Raw genomic sequence first — 17380 nt, 5'->3', positions numbered from 1 at the left:
CCACTAGGGGGAGGGCTTGTGCTGTTTACCATGAAAAATTCCAGTGCCCAGAAGAGTGCCTGGCACAGAGGGGACACTCCATAAATTTTGTCGACTAAACGAATGGAGGCGATTCAGAATTTGAGAGCTGTGGTATTACAGGGGAGATGAGGAGTGTTAGAGTCATAGTAGAGTTGGGAGACATAGAAGAGGAACTGATACCAGGAATTCAACTGATGGGGAATTGGGACATAAGTGTTACATTAGAAAAAGAATGTGTGCTCCAATTAAAAAGTAAAAGTAAAAAACTTTTAAAGAAAATGTATGAATAAAGCAAACAAACAAAAAGACACACAAATGTGGGGGGTGGTAGAGGAGGACTTGGGGTGTTTCGTGGAACTCATTGCTATTTGCAGGATTATCAAATGCCCAGTGCCTCAGTCTCCTCATCTGTAAAATGGAAATAATAGTAGTATCCATCTGATAGGTTTGAAGACTAACTAAGGAATAATACATGCAATATGTTTGGAAGACTGCCTGTCATCATCAAAATTATTACTGAAGTTAAAGCAGGAGTTAGTATACACAGGGTCCTGCCCCCTTGCTCCACCCGCAAGCTTGGTCTCATGAACCTGGGAAGAACCCTAGGGTTCCAAAAATATGGTTTGAAACAGTCTGCTGAAGAAAGCCATTTGAGACTGTGGGCCTGTGTTCTTTGTAGTAAAGGGTGGCAGTAATTCTTCTCTGTGTAGATAGTACAGAACTCTCTTCACAGTTGGCCTTCTTCCCTCATCAAAATCTTATGCCTGTCCCCATGCCAGTATTTAATTAGCCCTCTACTACATTGTGCCAGGTGGTTTACCTACAAGATCACCCCAAACACTCAAGGAGGTGGCTATCGTGACGATTTTCCAGCTGGGGAAAGTAAATCAGAGAGGTTCCATGACTTTCCTAAGGACACACAGCAGAGAGGAGGGTAGTTCCCCGTTCAACTTCCACCCCTGCATTTTCAGTGGCTCTCATTTTAGCAAAGAATGTCTGAATGGAGTCATACACAGCAGGCCACCAATACGGCTGTCACGCATTTGTTGAGGCTCCTTCCATGTGAGCCTCAGTTTCTTCATGTGGAAAATGAGGCTAATAGTAACGCACCAAGGCTGTTTTGAAAAATGAGAATGCTGTGTTTATATTTAGCAGATGTTAAGCACATCAGAAGAAGATTTGGAGAAGGAAATGGCAACCCACTCCAGTGTTCTTGCCTGGAGAATCCCAGGGACTGGGGAGCCTGGTGAGCTGCCGTCTATGGGGTCGCACAGAGTCGGACACGACTGAAGCGACTTAGCAGCAGCAGCAAGCACATCAGTAATTGCTTATTACTATATATCTGCCCTCCCCGCTTCTTTCTGAGAGACTGAAGCAGTGGTTTGACGTTAAGTGGAGATATAGTTAAGTTACAGAGGGAGAGAAAACCCCCTTGTCAACCTCCTGATAAAAACCAGCCACTGTACCAGAAATGCACTACGCATGCGCATTCGGGTGGGGGATGGGCCGCTGCCTCCATTCCCATTGCAGATGCAGACTCCTGTGAATCCGCAATATACCTGAACCTAAAGGTGAGGCGACGAAGTTTGGGAAGATACAGGTCGAATCTGAAAGGCACTGGGGGAACCAGAGCTCCACTCAGTCCTAGTTGAAGGGACTCCCTTTATACCTCGCAGCCCGCCCCGCTCGGGTAATGGTCTCGCCCGATTCCCGTTCTCTTTCACCACTCCAGGACATACCAAGTTTCCAGCAGAGGGGTGGATAGTGGACAGAGACCATTCAGCAGACGAGACCCTCGTCTCCGAGGTCAAGAAAAAATGGGGGGAGGGGGGAAAGGGGGTCCATACGGAGGAGGAGCGGGGGAGGCCTTCAGGAGACTGTGTCAAGGGGGCGGGGCCTGGAAGACCTTTGTCAAAAAAAGCAGGCGGGGCCTCTGGATGGGCGAGTTTATTGGGTGCGAAGGTGGGAGTTGGGGTGGGCGAGTTCATTGTGTGTCCGAATGAGGGGGATGAATGGTTGGGAGAGACCATTGTTTGGAGAAATTTGGGCAATGTTTGGGAGTGACCTCTGCGTGTATGAATGGGGAGGGTCAGGGTGAATGGATGCGCAGGTAACAGGTTTGAATTGTGCTTTGAGGCAGGAGTTGAATTCTAACAGAGAACAGAGGCTCTGAGATGTAGGTGAACAACAGGTGCAAACGCCCCATTGACGGAAGAGTCAAGGACCTACTTGCAGAAGGAGGGTCTGCCTGTTGGAATGTAAGGTCCGCGGGCAAACATATCGAGAGTGATGCTGGAGAGGATGCAGGGGACATATCAGAGGGGCCTGGACGGCCAGGCTGAGGGGCCTGACGCCGTCCCGCGGTACTGCGGAGCCATGGGCGGGTTGTGAGCCGGAGAGGGGCAAGATCAGTTCTGAGTGTAGAAAAACCTGCCTGGGGCCGTGTGCGAGATGGACTGGACAGGAGAGACTGGAGGCAGGGAGGCCCGGGAGGAGGCTGGGCGAGGACACCGGTTTCAGGGCTGTGGCGAGGGAGAGAGTACAGTGTGTAGTTGGTGGCGGAGGCCATGGGAATGTCTGCCATTGTTCCAAGGAGGGTCTTGGAGAGAGATAGGGCAGATGAGAACTCTGAGTTCTCCCTTTCAACACCAGCGGCCTGGAGAAAACCTTCCCTGTCACCTCCCTTCTTTCTTCCTCAGCCCCCTTTGCCTCCTCACCACTAGGAGTTGACCTGTAGCAGCCCTGCCTCACCCTCACCTCAGCATCCAGAGCCCAAGAGCTGATCAGGGACAGACTCCACCTCATGAAGCCGGGAGATGGAGAAGTGGATCCCGGAGAACCCCCGGACTGTCTGGGGTTCGATCCATCTCACCTGAGGACACACCCTGAGGATGCTGAGGACCCAGAAGAAGAGGTGAGACCCCACCCCTCACCCCCCAGGGGCTGGGCCTCGGTCTGCATAGAGGTTCAAGCAGCTGTGAGTTTGATCCCCAGGTCTATCACCTCCTGGCTTGATGAGAAGGAAAGGTCTCCAGGAGAAGTGACATTTGACAAAAGACCCGATCAAGGTGAGGGAGGGGAAGAGGGTTCCAGGCACCAACTCCCTTGAGGAGGCTTTGGGTGTGGCCAGAGCCTAGTGAGCCTAGGGGAGACAGCGAGAGATGAGGTCAAAGGGGGAACGCAGGCGGGTCGTGCAGGGCCTCCTGGGTCTTTGTAAGGACTCGGGCTCTTTGAATTAGAGCGGAGCCGGGGAGGGCACTGAGCGGAGAACCGACGTGAGCTCACGTAGGTGTTAACAGGCGCCCTCTGGCGGCCGCGTGGGGAACAGACCTGGGGATTGCGGTCTGAGGCAGGGAACCCAGAGAGCCAACAATTGCAGTAACCCGGGCAAGCGATGGGGCTTCCCAGGTGGCACCAGCGGTAAAGAACCCGCCTGCGAGTGCAGAAGACATAAGAGACGCGAGTTCGATCCCTGGGTCGGGAAGATCTCTTGGAGGAGGGCACGGCAACCCACTCCAGTATTCTTGCCAGGAGAATCCCATGGACAGAGAAGCCTGGCGGGCCACGGTCCATAGGGCCACAGAGTCGAACACGACTGAGCACACCGCACGGGCAAAAGATGATTCGGTTCATAAGAGGGGGCTGTCTGTGGAGGTGGTGAGATGTGGTCCGATTCTGGATGTATTTTCAAATTGGCGCCAACAGGCTTAATAAGGAATTAGATGAAGGTGTGTGCGAAAGAGGTGGCAGGTTTTTGCCCCGAGCACTTGGGGGAAAGAAGCTGCCTTTTCCTCAGATGAAGCCATCAGAAGGGGCAGGCATGGAGTGAGGTGACAGGATTTCAATCATAACCCATTTGACCAGCATCACCGCCGCTCCAGGAGGGAGGTCCCGTTATCTGCCCATTTTGCAGATGAGACAGCTGCAGTTTCCAGCCATGGTCATGCCTAGGCAGCGGTGGAATCGGGGGCAGGGTGGGGGGCGGATGACCCGAGGACTGTGCCCTCTCTCCACTTCTCCCAGGCGTCCGGAGGAGCCGAGGCGGAGGCGGGGACCCTGGTGCAGCTCATCGACGAGCACGGGGCGTACTCGACCGCGCGCCTGGTGCCCGACGGTTCCGCGGAGGAGCGCTCTGAGAAGAGGGGGCCAGGCTTGCTCCGAGCCGGCTCTGAGGGCTGGGAGGGGCTGGCGCGGCCCAGGCGATTCAGCTGCGCCGCCTGCGGGAAGGCCTTCAAGCGCGCGTGGGAGCTGCTGAGCCACGAGGTGGTGCACACGGCCGCGCGGCCCTTCCGCTGTGGCCTGTGCGCGGCCGCCTTCAAACGCCACTCGGACTGCAAGAGTCACCGGCTGGTGCACAGCGACGAGCGGCCGCACGGCTGCGACGCCTGCGGCAAACGCTTCAAGCGTGCCAGCAACCTACAGGTGCGGCCCGCGGGGCGGGGCCAAAAGAGGCGGGGCCTGAAGAAAAGGGGTAGGGCTGAACCGGGGCGTGTCCAGATGTGGGTGGGGCCTTGTGGGGGGCGGGGTCTGTGGGAAAGGGGCGGGGCAGGGCGTTGAACCAGATGTTCAAACTTCAGCTGCTCAGTAGCGTCTGACTCTGCGACTCCATGGACTGCAGCAAGCCAGGCTTCCCCGTCCTTCACTATCTTCCGGAGTTTGCTCAAACTTACGTCCATTGAGTCCAGGGACCCTGAAATTCTTTGCCCAAGGAGCCCTAAGGCTGCTTCCAGGGCTTTCTCCAGATCCACCATCCCCAGGGTGCACTTTGCCCCCTCTAGCAGGCATAACCTTTTAGCCTGGAAGGGAGGCAGGGAGGCTTGGGCATCTGGGCAGGGCTGTCCATTTGTGGGTGCAATATCCCCTGAGGCCTGGGAAGCCTCTGCCAGCTGACCTGGGCCACCAAGTTCTAGTGTGCAATTCTGAGGATTCCAAAAATTGTGAATTCGAACCTAGGCTTCTAGATCATGGTGAAGGTCTATTTGTTAAGGAGAAGGAAGAACTTATTTTATTTGATAGTTTGATTTGTAGTTTTTAAAAATGCTTAAACAATTGGTATGTGTACCTTCATGGGCTTCCCTGATGGCTCAGTGGTAAAGAATTCACCTGCCAAACAGGAGGTGCGAGTTCAGTTGGGTTGGGAAGAGCCCCTGGAGAAGGGAATGGCAACCCACTCTAGTATGCTTGCCTGGGAAATCCCATGGACAGAGGAGCATGAGGGTTACAGTACATGGGGTCGCAAAAGAGTCGGGCGTGACTCAGCGACTAAACCACAACAAATATATACTTTCACCTAGTCTCTTTCCCGGAGACCTACGAGGACTAGGGGTGAACCTGTCGGAGAGGAGTGTCGTGCAGAGATGCATGTCCTCACTCCCTCTGCTGTCCCTGTCCCCAGGAGCACCGCCGCATCCACACGGGCGAGCGTCCCTTCCCCTGCCAGTCCTGCCCGAAGCGCTTCAAGACCCACTACGAGCTGCACCGCCACGAGCCGCTGCACGCTCCCTTGCGGCCCTTCCCCTGCCAGGACTGCGGCAAGGCCTTCGCAGCAGGGCAGGCCCTGCTTCTCCACCGGCGGCAGCACTGCGTGGACAAACCGCATGCTTGCGGGGTGTGCGGTAAGCGCTTCACCCACAGTCACAGCCTGCGGGTGCACGAGCGTGTGCACACGGGCGATCGGCCCTTCGTGTGCCCGCTGTGCGCCAAGGCCTTCAAGCAGTCCAACGCGCTGGCATCTCACCGCCGCGTGCATTCGGGGGAGCGGCCCTACAGGTGCACCACGTGCGGCAAGGCTTTCAAGCAATCGTCCTACCTGGCCATCCACCGGCGCACGCACACGGGCGAGCGGCCCTATCCCTGCGACGCCTGCGGCAAAGCCTTCTCCAGGCCATCGCTGCTCCTACAGCATCGCCGGGTACACAGCCCCGTGCGCCCCCACGCCTGTCGCTTCTGCCCCAAGCACTTCAAGGACCTGAACTACCGCGCAGTCCACGAGAGGCTGCACACGGGAGACACGCCCTACAAGTGTGGTCTCTGTGGCAAGGGCTTCGCGCATCCCAGCAACCTGCTGCAGCATCAGAGTGTGCATCCGGATGGGTGAGGGTGGGGTGTGGGGCCGCGAGGAGGCCAACGAGGGCTCCATGTCCCCAGAGCTGGAATGGGAGGGAACCCAGTCCAGTGGACGCCCAGTTTCAGACAGCGCAGTCCAATAGCATCTCTCCAGAAACACTCCGCATCTAGGCCGTCCAGTATCTTAGCGACCAGGCCCCTGTGGTTCCTTTGAGCCTTTGAAACATGGTTAGTGCCCCTGTGGACGTGATTTTTTGGGGAGGGGTGTAACTTTTTAGTTTGCAGTTCTTTAAGACTCACGAGAAGTTGCAAAAATTAGCACAGAGCTTTCCCATGTACCCTTCACCCAGCTCCCCGCCATGGATACCTCTTAGCCTTCCTGGCACCATGTGCCTGCATGCATGCTCAGTCCTGTTTGATTCTTTGCGACCTCCTGGACTGTAGCCCGCCAGGCTCGTTTGTCCATAGGGTGTCCCAGGCAGGAATACTGAGTGGGTTTCCATTTTCTTCTCCAGGGGATCTTCCCGACCCAGAGACTGAACCCGCATCTCCTGCACTGGCAGGCGGGGTTTTTGTTTTTACCACTGAGCCACCTGGGAAGCCTAAGCATACTGCCAATAACCAGGAAATTGACTCTGATAAGATTCTGTTAATTCAGGTACAGATCTTATTCAGAGTTCGCCAAAACACAAGTGACTATTTAAGCTCACTGAATTTAAATCAATTTCCATTTAAATAGCCACCGGTGTCTAGTTGCCGGCATCCTGGACAGTATAAGTCTAAGGCCTGAAGGCATGAGGGATGCCGGGCAGTGGCTGTGATGTTTGAAGAACTGCTGTACACGCCCATGCGAGCCACATAATATTCTTGAGAAGGACTTTGCAGAGGACCTTTAACAAAGCCTTTTTTTTTTTCCTTTCAAAGCCAAGAGGAAAGTTTATAAATCTCATTCCAGGGCAAAAAGTACACACATTGAAACCCAACACACTGCTATTATGTGGTGGAAATGTACATGGTAATATATTTGATCAAATCACAGCTGCACCCAGGGGTAGCCTGTTAGGTGGCCCTTTGCCTGTTTCGGGTTTCCTTATAACTAAAACATCAGTGTGGTAATGAGGTTATGTGGTCACCTTGTGTCTTCCCACGCATAAAAAAGCGCTGAATTCCTTCACTTGGAGTATCTGGTTTTCCTTGATTAACAATAATCATTTGATGTTCTGACTACCTGCCCTTTGTTGCAAAACCTCTATATGACCTGGGTCATCCCCTTGCCTCCTCAGAGCAGTTCTCTCAGGGTCATTTGAGATGCTGCCTCCCAGGCTTGACGTCCTAAGAATTCCCACTGAATAAAACATAACTCTCAACTTTTAGGTGGTGACTATTTTTTTTTTAAGTCGACAATGCAATTGTCTATATAGTACTGTGTCGTAAGAGATCTATAATACTTTTCACACAATACATTAAAAACCAGACAGGAAAAATAAAGAAAACATTTTTAATCTTAGAGAACCTCGAAAAGTACAGTAGTGCAGTACAGCAGCTGGCATACAGGGGCTGGCACCGAGTGAACAGGAGAGAAGAATCACTAACCGGAGGAGAGAGACGTGGTGGGGGATGGCAGAGCTGAAGGGTCGTCAGCGATAGGAGACAGAGGGCAAGCCACAAATTCACCCACTCCTGACGCTGATGGCACAGATTCTGGTTCCTTGCCGGATTCGGTTTTTATCTACTCCCGTGAAAAAACGATCCGGTGATGTCTGGTTCGTACTCTTTTTTTTTTTCCTCTCCTCATAGATGACACGGCAGTACTGGATTGCATTCTGAATGGCTGCCGCAAGCTCCCGGTACCATTCTCCGTTCAGATCCTGTGCTTCAAAACACGAACAGTGCCTCCTGGAATGAAGAAAATCCCCTTGCCCTGTCCTGCATCGTGAATCTCTTTGGTTCTTCAGTGAGTTCTTCTTCCTCTTGTCTCTCGTCGTCCTTTCTCCGGGCTTTTGATTCCATCAGGTCTCCATCAGTTTCATTAGTAAGCTCCTCGTTACACACCAGAGAGTTCAGTGAAGTCATCCTCTTGCAGATCTGGCTTGAAATAAAGGTACGGTTCCACAGAACTCTACGTAGTACTGTCCAGTAAAGGACGCAAAACACAACCACTTATAGAGGATGCATGGAGCGGACAATGTACTCCAGCTACGTTAACCAACTTATGTGGTTGGACATGATGGCAAACAACGTCCACATCTTTGAGAGGTCACAACCTGCAGGTTTTGTCTGTAGGCGACTTACTGTATTCCCAGAGTTGGTTGAGCGAGGTAGCAGCCACATTTTCAATAGAGCAAAACCAAGCAGATAAAGTTAGTTTTAATCACATTGTATAACGTATTTTAACTCAAAATATTGTAAACAAGTAGTCCATGTGGAAATTATTAATTTCATATTGATGTGCTCTTTTTCATTATAAGACTTCCAATCTATGTATTTTTTAATGGAGAACTTGTCTCAATTCATACTCAGGCCCATTTCAGAGTTCAAGAGCCACACAGCACTTTTTTTCTTCCTTCTGTAAATTATAGAGACTCTGGTTGTCACAGGAAGTTGTGGATATGAGACCATCTATTGAATATCTTTCAGGAAAAGATGATTCTCAGCTTGGAGAGGGAAGAAGTGAGTCTGGAAGTAATCTTACTGTTTTTCAGCAGCACAAAAGGGCAGACGGTTGGATAGCAGGATGAAAATATCCCAGTAATTCTCTTCAGTCTTGAATTTTTCTCAAGTTTATGAAACAAATGGAAGACAATGAAGTTGTTTGAGCAATGGAAGAAAACAAAGCAACTTACCAGCAAAAGAATAGTGTGGGTGGCTTTGATTTCAGGAGATGACTGAGGAGAGAGGCTGGGGCTGTGAATGTGCTGGGCCCTTTGGTGGTGTTTGTAGAGGAGATTCACGGTGTAGAGACTGGACCACATCATGAGGATCACAAAGAGGAGATCTCGAATTATTACGACACTTCCAAATGCAACCGAATGATTCTGTCTCAAGTGGTTCGTTTGGCAGCATAGTGTCGAATACTCCAAACCAACAATCGTGACATTGTGATCGGCTTCTAGAGTTTCAGTGATGTAGCTATAGGTGAGCATGTTGGTGATCCAGAAGAAAAGGAAAGAGGAGTAAATGCAGATAGAGAGTTTAGATCCAAGCCACGCCCACCTCGAATGAACAGGACTGATGGTGATGGCTTGGTACCCACTCAGGAGAGCAGTGGTACAGATGGAAAGACCCCGGGAAACTCTATATATGTACAAAGTGGCCTTACAACCAACATCATCCAGAAAATGTTTGTTTTAATCACAGAATGTCTGATATCAACTTGAACAAGATGGTCAAAGCATTGACCGAGGTCAGATGTACACAGATCAAATCTATGGGTTTTTTCAGGTGATTTTTATCTAAGAAGATATATACACAAAGCATGGAAAGCAGTGAGTTCCCCATGAACCCAATACTAATTTGAAATATGAAGAAAAGTCCCCAAATCACTTCACGTGGAAACATTATGAGACTGATGTTTTATACACTATAATGGGGTCAACCAGGTTTAAAATAAAATCAATTATATTGTGAAGTTATGCATAATGGAGGCTGTGAAAGGGTATAAGGATTGACAGTTCAGTGTCAAGGTAAGGGACAGGAATGTTTAACTCTTCTGTATTTCAGGCCAAGATGTGTCACTTCCAGACCCTCAGTTCCAGGAATTCTTGAGAATCTCTGATATAGAATTAGGTTTCTAAAAAAGGGAGAACTCACAAATAATATTAGAATTTTAAAATTACTGCTAGGACAGAGAAGCTGACAAATATTAGAAAAATAACATGATACTACAATTATCGAGCCAACTCACTGGAAAAGACCCTGAGAAAGACTGAAAGCCAAAGGAGAAGAGGGTGACAGAGGAAGAGATGGTTGGATGGCATCACTGACTCGATGGACATGAGTTTGAGCAAGCTCGGGGAGATGCTGAAGGACAGGGAAGCCTGGCGTGCTGCAGTCCAGGAGGTCTCAAAGAGTCCAACATGACTTAGCAACTGAACAACAACGACACCATTATCTATGCCAATAAATTTGGAAATTTAGGAGATTGGGGGACAAAACTCCAGAAGACTTTAACTTAACCCCCCAAATATATTGACATAATAGAAAGACATAATTATATAAAGTTCCTCATGATAACATTGATCATAGGAAAAATTCATCCAGAAGCTGTATCAAAGCATCTTTCGATGTTGAAGTGTGCCAAACACAGCAGATATAAATAATATCTATGAACCACTGCTAAAGGGAGAATAACAGAATATTCCATCAATCATATTATGGGCTTAACATAACTTTGGAAGCAAAAAAATAACAAAGTATGACAAAGACAATGCCAACTCTATTTCATAAGCAAAAACATTTTTAAAAAGTTACAGAATAACTGTAAAATTATGTTTACAGTGCATAAAAACATCAAGCACTTAACCAAAGGTTTATCTGAACATAAAAGATAAGCTGTACTGTTGAAACTTCATCTGCATGACTGCCCAGCTGCTAAGTCGCTTCAGTCGTGTCCGACTCTGTGCGACCCCATAGATGGCAGCCCACTAGGCTCCTCTCTCCCTGGGATTCTCCAGGCAAGAACACTGGAGTGGGTTGCCATTTCCTTCTCCAATGATTACCCAAACTAGTAGGCTAAAAGAACAAAAGTAGATGATTGCTTTAATATATGCAGAAGACCATATGATAAAATTTAGGATATTCAACATATATTTATGATAGAAATATTTAGGTATCAACAATGGAAAGGAATACTCTTACCCCGACAAAAGTATCAACAATGACAACACTCCTAATTCAGGTTACATATGAAAAGCTTTACATTTGAGATCGGCACTAAGTAAAAATATTTTCTCTCACTCCTGTTCCTCATTTTTTCAGATTTCATGGCCTTTACTGTAAAGAAAGAAAGTGAAGAAGGAAGACTTTTTGTCATTGACAGTATGTAAATTTAAAGAAGGAAACCAATAGAATCATTGGTTGAATTATTGGACTATTTAAGAGTAATTGTCAGGATTACTGAAAGCAAAGTCAGTAAAAAAATTTCTTTTGGATTTCTATGTGCTAGCATAAAAATAGTTTTTAAGTGCAATTTAAAGTGCTATTAATATAGCATAAAATCTGTTAAATCTAGGAGTTAATGTATGATTAGAAATATGTAAAACCTCTAAGAGAAAACAATGGTATATATCTGTCTATGTGTGATTAAAGCATTTTAATTGAAAATGATGTACAATAATTTGAGATAAATGGCATTATCCATAAAAATACAATTAAAAAGGTATTATCTATTAAAAATAAAATCTTAACATAGAAAAACAAAAGTGAGGCATACTGATGGCTGGGAAAGGAATGAAGTGAAACTAAGAGGCAAATTTTATCACATGTAAATTTATAACAACTAAATATAGAGAAAAGGCTTCCCCCCTGGTTCAATAAAGAACCTGTCTGCAAATGCAGGAGACATGGAAGATGTGGGTTCGATCCCTGGGTTTGGGAAGATCTCCTGGAGGAAGGAAATGGCAACCCACTCCAGTATTTCTGCCTGGAGAATTCCAGGGACAGAGGAGTCTGGCGGGCTACAGTCCAAGGGGTCTCACAGAGTTGGACACAACTGAGTGACGAAGCACAACCCAAATGCAGAGAATAAAGAAGAGACAAAAGGAAACATAAAGAAAGGGTGATATTAGCTGATACATGGACCGTGTGGAATTTTCAAATAGTTGCTAATAATACACTGAAAGTCAAAATACAATAAAGAAAATGTGATACGGTTTTAAATGGAAACAAAAAGAGGGACAGTGAAACAGTATTGGAGAGCTGTAAGTGATAGTAATGAGTAAAAGAAATGAAAGAATGCAGAAAGCAACGCAATAGAAAAGAGAATGGGGGCAATATTAGGAGAAAGAAGATAAAACACACTTCTATTGAACAGGAAATTAACTGAAGGTTAAGTCTGAAAAAAATGGCAGACTCCATAAGGAAGTTTTGGATGGGGAAGGGAATCCTGGAGAGGTCTCCATACCACTGTCTCTTTCTTGAGGCTGAGAGTCTCAGATCCTGAAGGAAAGCAGTCAGATTCCCCAAGGAGGTGGAAGCATCTTGGACAGGCTGGGTCTGACCCACAGAGAGTGTATACGGGAGGCCAGAGAGCAGGGCTTCTCCCCGCAGCGGATCCCCTTATCACCTGCGGTCTCCAGCACTGTGTTTGCTGGGGTCATCCTGACGCACCCAGAGGAGCAGCAAATTGCTCTCCCAGATGCAAAGTGATTCTCATGGTAAACTTACTAGGTTTATTGACGAGGAGGCAAAGGCCCCATCTGGGGATGTACATTTTCCCAGTAGATCGACCTCATGAACTTCAGAATCGAGAGACGTGATCAAAGTCAGTTTTCACTTCACTGATGGAAATTCCCCCAGGACTTGTTAAACTCTAACCTCAGAGCAGCTCCTCAGAAATCACAGTTCACTTTCCCTCTTTAGCCTTTTATGCCTCCTGCTTTTTTAAAAAAATAATTAATTTTAATTGGAGGCTAATTACTTTACAATATTGTAGTGTTTTTTGCCATACATTGACATGAATCAGCCATGGGTGTACATGTGTTCCCCATCCTGAACCCCCCTCCCCATCCCATCCTTCTGGGTCATCCCACTGCACCAGCCCTGAGCATCCTGCCTCATGCATCAAACCTGGACTGGCGATCTATTTCACATATGATAATATACATGTTTCAATGCTATTCTCTCAAATCATCCCATCCTCGCCTTCTCCCACAGAGTCCAAAAGTCTGTTCTTTACACCTGTGTTTCTTTTGCTGTCTCATATATAGGGTCATCGTTGCCGTCTTTCTAAATTCCATATATATTATGCCTCCTGCTTTTATTGTTAACTTTCCCCGCAGCTTTGTTGAGATAGAGTTGACATGTAACACTGTGTAAGTTTAAGGAGTATGATGTGGTGATCTGATACGCTGAACTACATGGGTTTGCAAATGAGCGGATCCACTTATACGTGGATCATTTTTCCCACTAAGTATGTACTGTAGTGCTATACGATCCACGGTCGACTGACTTCACTGATCCAAGACCGCAAATACAGACGGCTCACTGGATTTTCAACTGTGCGGGCATCAGAGCCCCTAACCTTTGTGTTGTTGGTCAACTGATATTGCAAAATGACTACCATAATAAAGTGAATGTCTCAGTCATCTCACATAATTACCTGTGTGCCTGTGTCTCTCTGTGTGTGTAGAACATTCAAGATCTACGCTCCCGGTAACTCTCAAGTATACAGTGCAGTATTGTTAATTAGTGTTAACTATAGTAACCAGGCTATTGACTAGAGTCCCAGAAATTATTTGTTTTAGAAATGGCAGTTTGTGTCCTTTGACCAAGATCTCTCAATTTCCCCCATTGTCCAGGCCCTGACAATCACATTCTGCTGTCTGTTTCTAGGAGTCAGGCTTTCTTAATTTTCATTAAAAAATTTTAAATTATGGTATCCTTTGTTATTTTTAAAATGTTTATTGAAATTATGTTGTGTTTGTTTCAGGCGTACGGCAAGGTGATTCAGTTATACATATACATAAATATACTCTTTTTTAGATTCTTTTCCCATATAGGCCATTACGGAGTATTGAGTAGAGTTCCCTGTGCTTTAAGTAGGTCCTTATTAGTTATCTCTTTTATATGCAGCATTGGGTATATGTCAATCCCAATCTCCCACATCTGTGATTCTGTTTCTATTTTGTAAACAAGTTCATTTGTACCACTTTCTTTGACACCACATATAAGCAACAGCATTGGATATTTATCCTGAATTAGGCTTTTTTTAGATTCCACATATAAATGAGGCCATGTGGCTTGCCTTTCTCTGTCTGACTTATCTCGAAAAGCATAATAATCCTCAGTTTCCCAAATTGTTCCAAATGGCAGGTTTTCCTTTTAAAAAAAAAATATTTATTTTTATTTATTTTGGCTACACTGGATCTCAGCTGTGGCTCTTGGGACCTTTAGTTGGTGCATGTGGGATGATGGTCCCTGACCAGGGCTCAAACCCGGGCCCCTGGCATTGGGCGCACAGTCTTAGCCACTGGACTGCCAGGCAAGTCCCACCTGTTTTTTTTTTTTTTAAATTGCATCCTATTGATATTCACCAATCTAAAAACCCAGTCATTCATAATTGCCCTCTTTTATCCAGGCTTTGCCTATTAAAACTTTTTTTTTTTTTAACTGAAATATTGTTGCTGGACATTATGTCTGTTAAGGTTTTAGCATGCTAGTGGCTAGGTAAAAAAAAAAATTCTTTTTCAAATGAAAGACAGTTACACAAGAGAAAATAGTTTGATTTTGAAGAATAATGGAGAGCGTGGCAACATTCATTTGTTTATCACAATATTCCTTGGGTGTCTATATGGGCTAGACATGAATCCAGCCATCTAGGATGCTGGCAATGACGAAGGAGACATATGCATTGCCCCTTCCCATACTAGACCAAAAAAATCACACCAAGAAACCCAAAAATTCTTATCATCTGAACGATCAGACATTTACCTGGAAGCAGGACCAGGTACGCCAAGACCTGGAGATGTATGTGTCTGGCTGCCTTGGAATGTGACTGCAGGCTTGAAGTCCCAACACATAGACAGGACCTAAGCAAGATGGTAGCCTGCCTGGGCAAGAGGAGATTCAGCATGCAGGTGACCCTGCATCTCTGGACAGTATCGTGGGGCAGGAGATGAGATGACATTGTGAAGATTCAGTAGAAGGAGGATGACCAGTAGCTGAGGACCCCAAAATGACAGGGTCAGCTCTACCAACAGTGTGACAAAGTCACCCCATCCTAACGAAACACATCAGCACATACAGACAGAACTCAGTGAAAGAGTCAGAGACCGTTTCAGGATATGGATTCTCCCACGTTGGTTTCAACTTCTCCACTATTCCCAGGAATTCAGTTGGTTTTACTTCTCCCCACTATATATAGCAGTTCAGGGGATATCTTTCCATGTTCTTTCTCTGCGTATAGGTGCTCTTATGTTATAGAATTGATTTCTAAAGGTGGCTTTTGGGGTCAAGGGACAATTCAAAATTTTAACCTGTGTTTCCACACTATTCAAAAAGTTTAAGGCAGTTCATAGCTCCTCCACTAATTTCATCTTATAAAGTCTTATATAAATGGTTCTTTGCATAATATTGCCCGAGGTGATGAATTTCTACTCTTGAAGACATTCCTTTCTGAGTCTTTATAAGTATCAAATAGAGAAAGTCCTTTACAAAAGATGTTGTATTACAGAATTTTTTTTATATTCAGCATCCAGGGATTTGATAACCTATAGATCTTTTGGCCTATATCAGGGGGTATATCTCATTTTGATGAAATCATGTTTATGATGCTGAGTTTATGTAAATAGATAAAACATTTTATAAGAATAATCATCAGGTTGTCTGAAGGATGTGACACCCGAATTAAGAAGGGTGACTGTGTATACATATTTTCATAAAAGTCATTTAGGATATTTTCTTTTTAAAAACTTTATTCATTTCCTTTTGACTGTGCTGAATCTTCGTTGCTCCTAGGGCTTTTCTCTAGTTGTGGCAAACAGGGGCTCCTCTTTAATTGCAATACTTGGGCTTCTCATTGCAGAGACTTCTTTTGTTGTAGAGCATGGGTTTCTATGGCACACAGGCCTCAGTACTTGTAGCTCAAGGGCTTAGTTGCTCCATGGCATGTGGGGTCTTCCCAGACCAGGGATCAAACCCGTGTCTCCTTCATTGGCAAGCAGATTTTGATCCACTGTGCCACCAGGGAAGCCCAGAGTATTTTCTTGATATTCTAATTCAGTCTTTTTGTATGAGCCTTAATTTTGATGACAGATGAAATTTCATGGCAGGACCTATATGACTTCTAGGAATTTCCTACAATTTCTGGGACACTTATAACATACCTCTATAGACACATTGTTAATAAACTGTTACTTATTTGACAATGCTTCCCATGTAATTTAATATATCAAATATACCTGGTTAGTTTAATCTCTTTTTTCTCAATAAGGAGAGAAAACAAATCTTTGAGATATTTCAGGGGCCTCTGAATACCTTAAAGTTAGTCCAAAGTCAAAAAGACCTTGTTTAGAATTTAACTTAATGTTTTAAAAGTTTGTAAAAAATATTAAAGGGTTTTAAAACACTTAGTCAAATAGGTCAGTTGGAAACAATGCTTAGTTATCCATTTAACCAAAATTACAAAGATTTCGTAGGCAAATACAGAAGCTAAGAGAAAACTTAGATCTTTTAATGCTATCGAGACCAAAGACATGATGAAGATAACATGCTGCGACTGCTAAGTCGCTTCAGTCGTGTCCGACTCTGTGCGACCCCATAGACGGCAGCCCACCAGGCTCCACTGTCCCTGGGATTCTCCAGGCAAGAACACTGGAGTGGGTTGCCATTTCCTTCTCCAATGCATGAAAGTGAAAAGTGAAAGTGAAGTCGCTCAGTTGTGTCCGACTCTGTGCGACCCCATGGACTGCAGCCTACCAGGCTCCTCCAGAGTGGGGTGCCATTGCCTTCTCCGAAATTACTCCTGAGTAAACTATAAATAGAAAATAACTACAATGTATAACACTTTATAATGACTTAAAAGGGCTATTTACATTTAGAGTATGTATTTTAAATATTATCAAAACAGAACTTAATATATCAACTTTATTAATTGTATGTACATAATTTATACAAAAATGTTAAGGATTTTCCCCCCATGGTTATAAGGACACCTCTGACACACATTCATATAATACTAATTTTATTAGCCTAAAAAACTAAGTGAAATATAACCCCAAATAATCACCATCGACGTAGAAAAACAATTAAAATACTATCTGCTGTGTAGTCAATTATTTATTGAGCACGTCCTATTTTTCAGCACCAAAACACAGTTATTACCTTACAGAAATCAAAAAACCATCTTTCGTCTCTTTCTTAGCTGCCTCCCTAAGGTCATTACCATAGAACATAACTAATTATTTTGACATGGCACAAGATCTTTATTTATTTATTTAGGCAAATGACTTAAAGGTAAGGAAAAATTTTTTTAGAAATCCTGGTGGCTCAGGATTCAACTGCCAGTGCAGGAGACATGTTCGACCCCTGGGTCAGGGAAGATCCCCTGGAGCAAGAAATGGCAACCTACTCCAGT

The 17380-nt window shown here is 45.7% G+C and overlaps 2 protein-coding genes across 2 annotated transcripts; one reads left to right on the top strand and one right to left on the bottom strand.

The window, feature by feature from the left end:
* The first annotated feature begins 1517 nt into the window (after window positions 1-1517).
* LOC120873093 (zinc finger protein 664-like) lies at window positions 1518-6118 on the top strand. The gene is made up of 4 exons (XM_040253831.1): window positions 1518-1592; window positions 2721-2935; window positions 4045-4443; window positions 5417-6118. Exons 2-4 carry the CDS (start codon window positions 2825-2827, stop codon window positions 6116-6118), a joined length of 1212 nt encoding a protein of 403 aa, XP_040109765.1. The 5' UTR covers window positions 1518-1592; window positions 2721-2824.
* Window positions 6119-7571: 1453 nt separating this feature from the next.
* On the bottom strand, window positions 7572-9910 carry LOC120872206 (vomeronasal type-1 receptor 2-like). Its single transcript, XM_040252409.1, is given in 2 exon segments — window positions 7572-9435; window positions 9437-9910. Coding segments are annotated over 2 exon segments (924 nt in total). The 5' UTR covers window positions 9646-9910; the 3' UTR covers window positions 7572-8720.
* Between the last annotated feature and the right edge of the window lie 7470 nt (window positions 9911-17380).

The sequence above is a fragment of the Oryx dammah genome, unplaced genomic scaffold (assembly GCF_014754425.2).
Source record: "Oryx dammah isolate SB20612 unplaced genomic scaffold, SCBI_Odam_1.1 HiC_scaffold_13, whole genome shotgun sequence".
Lineage (NCBI taxonomy): Eukaryota > Metazoa > Chordata > Mammalia > Artiodactyla > Bovidae > Oryx > Oryx dammah.
This window is presented reverse-complemented; position numbering and strand designations above follow the sequence as displayed.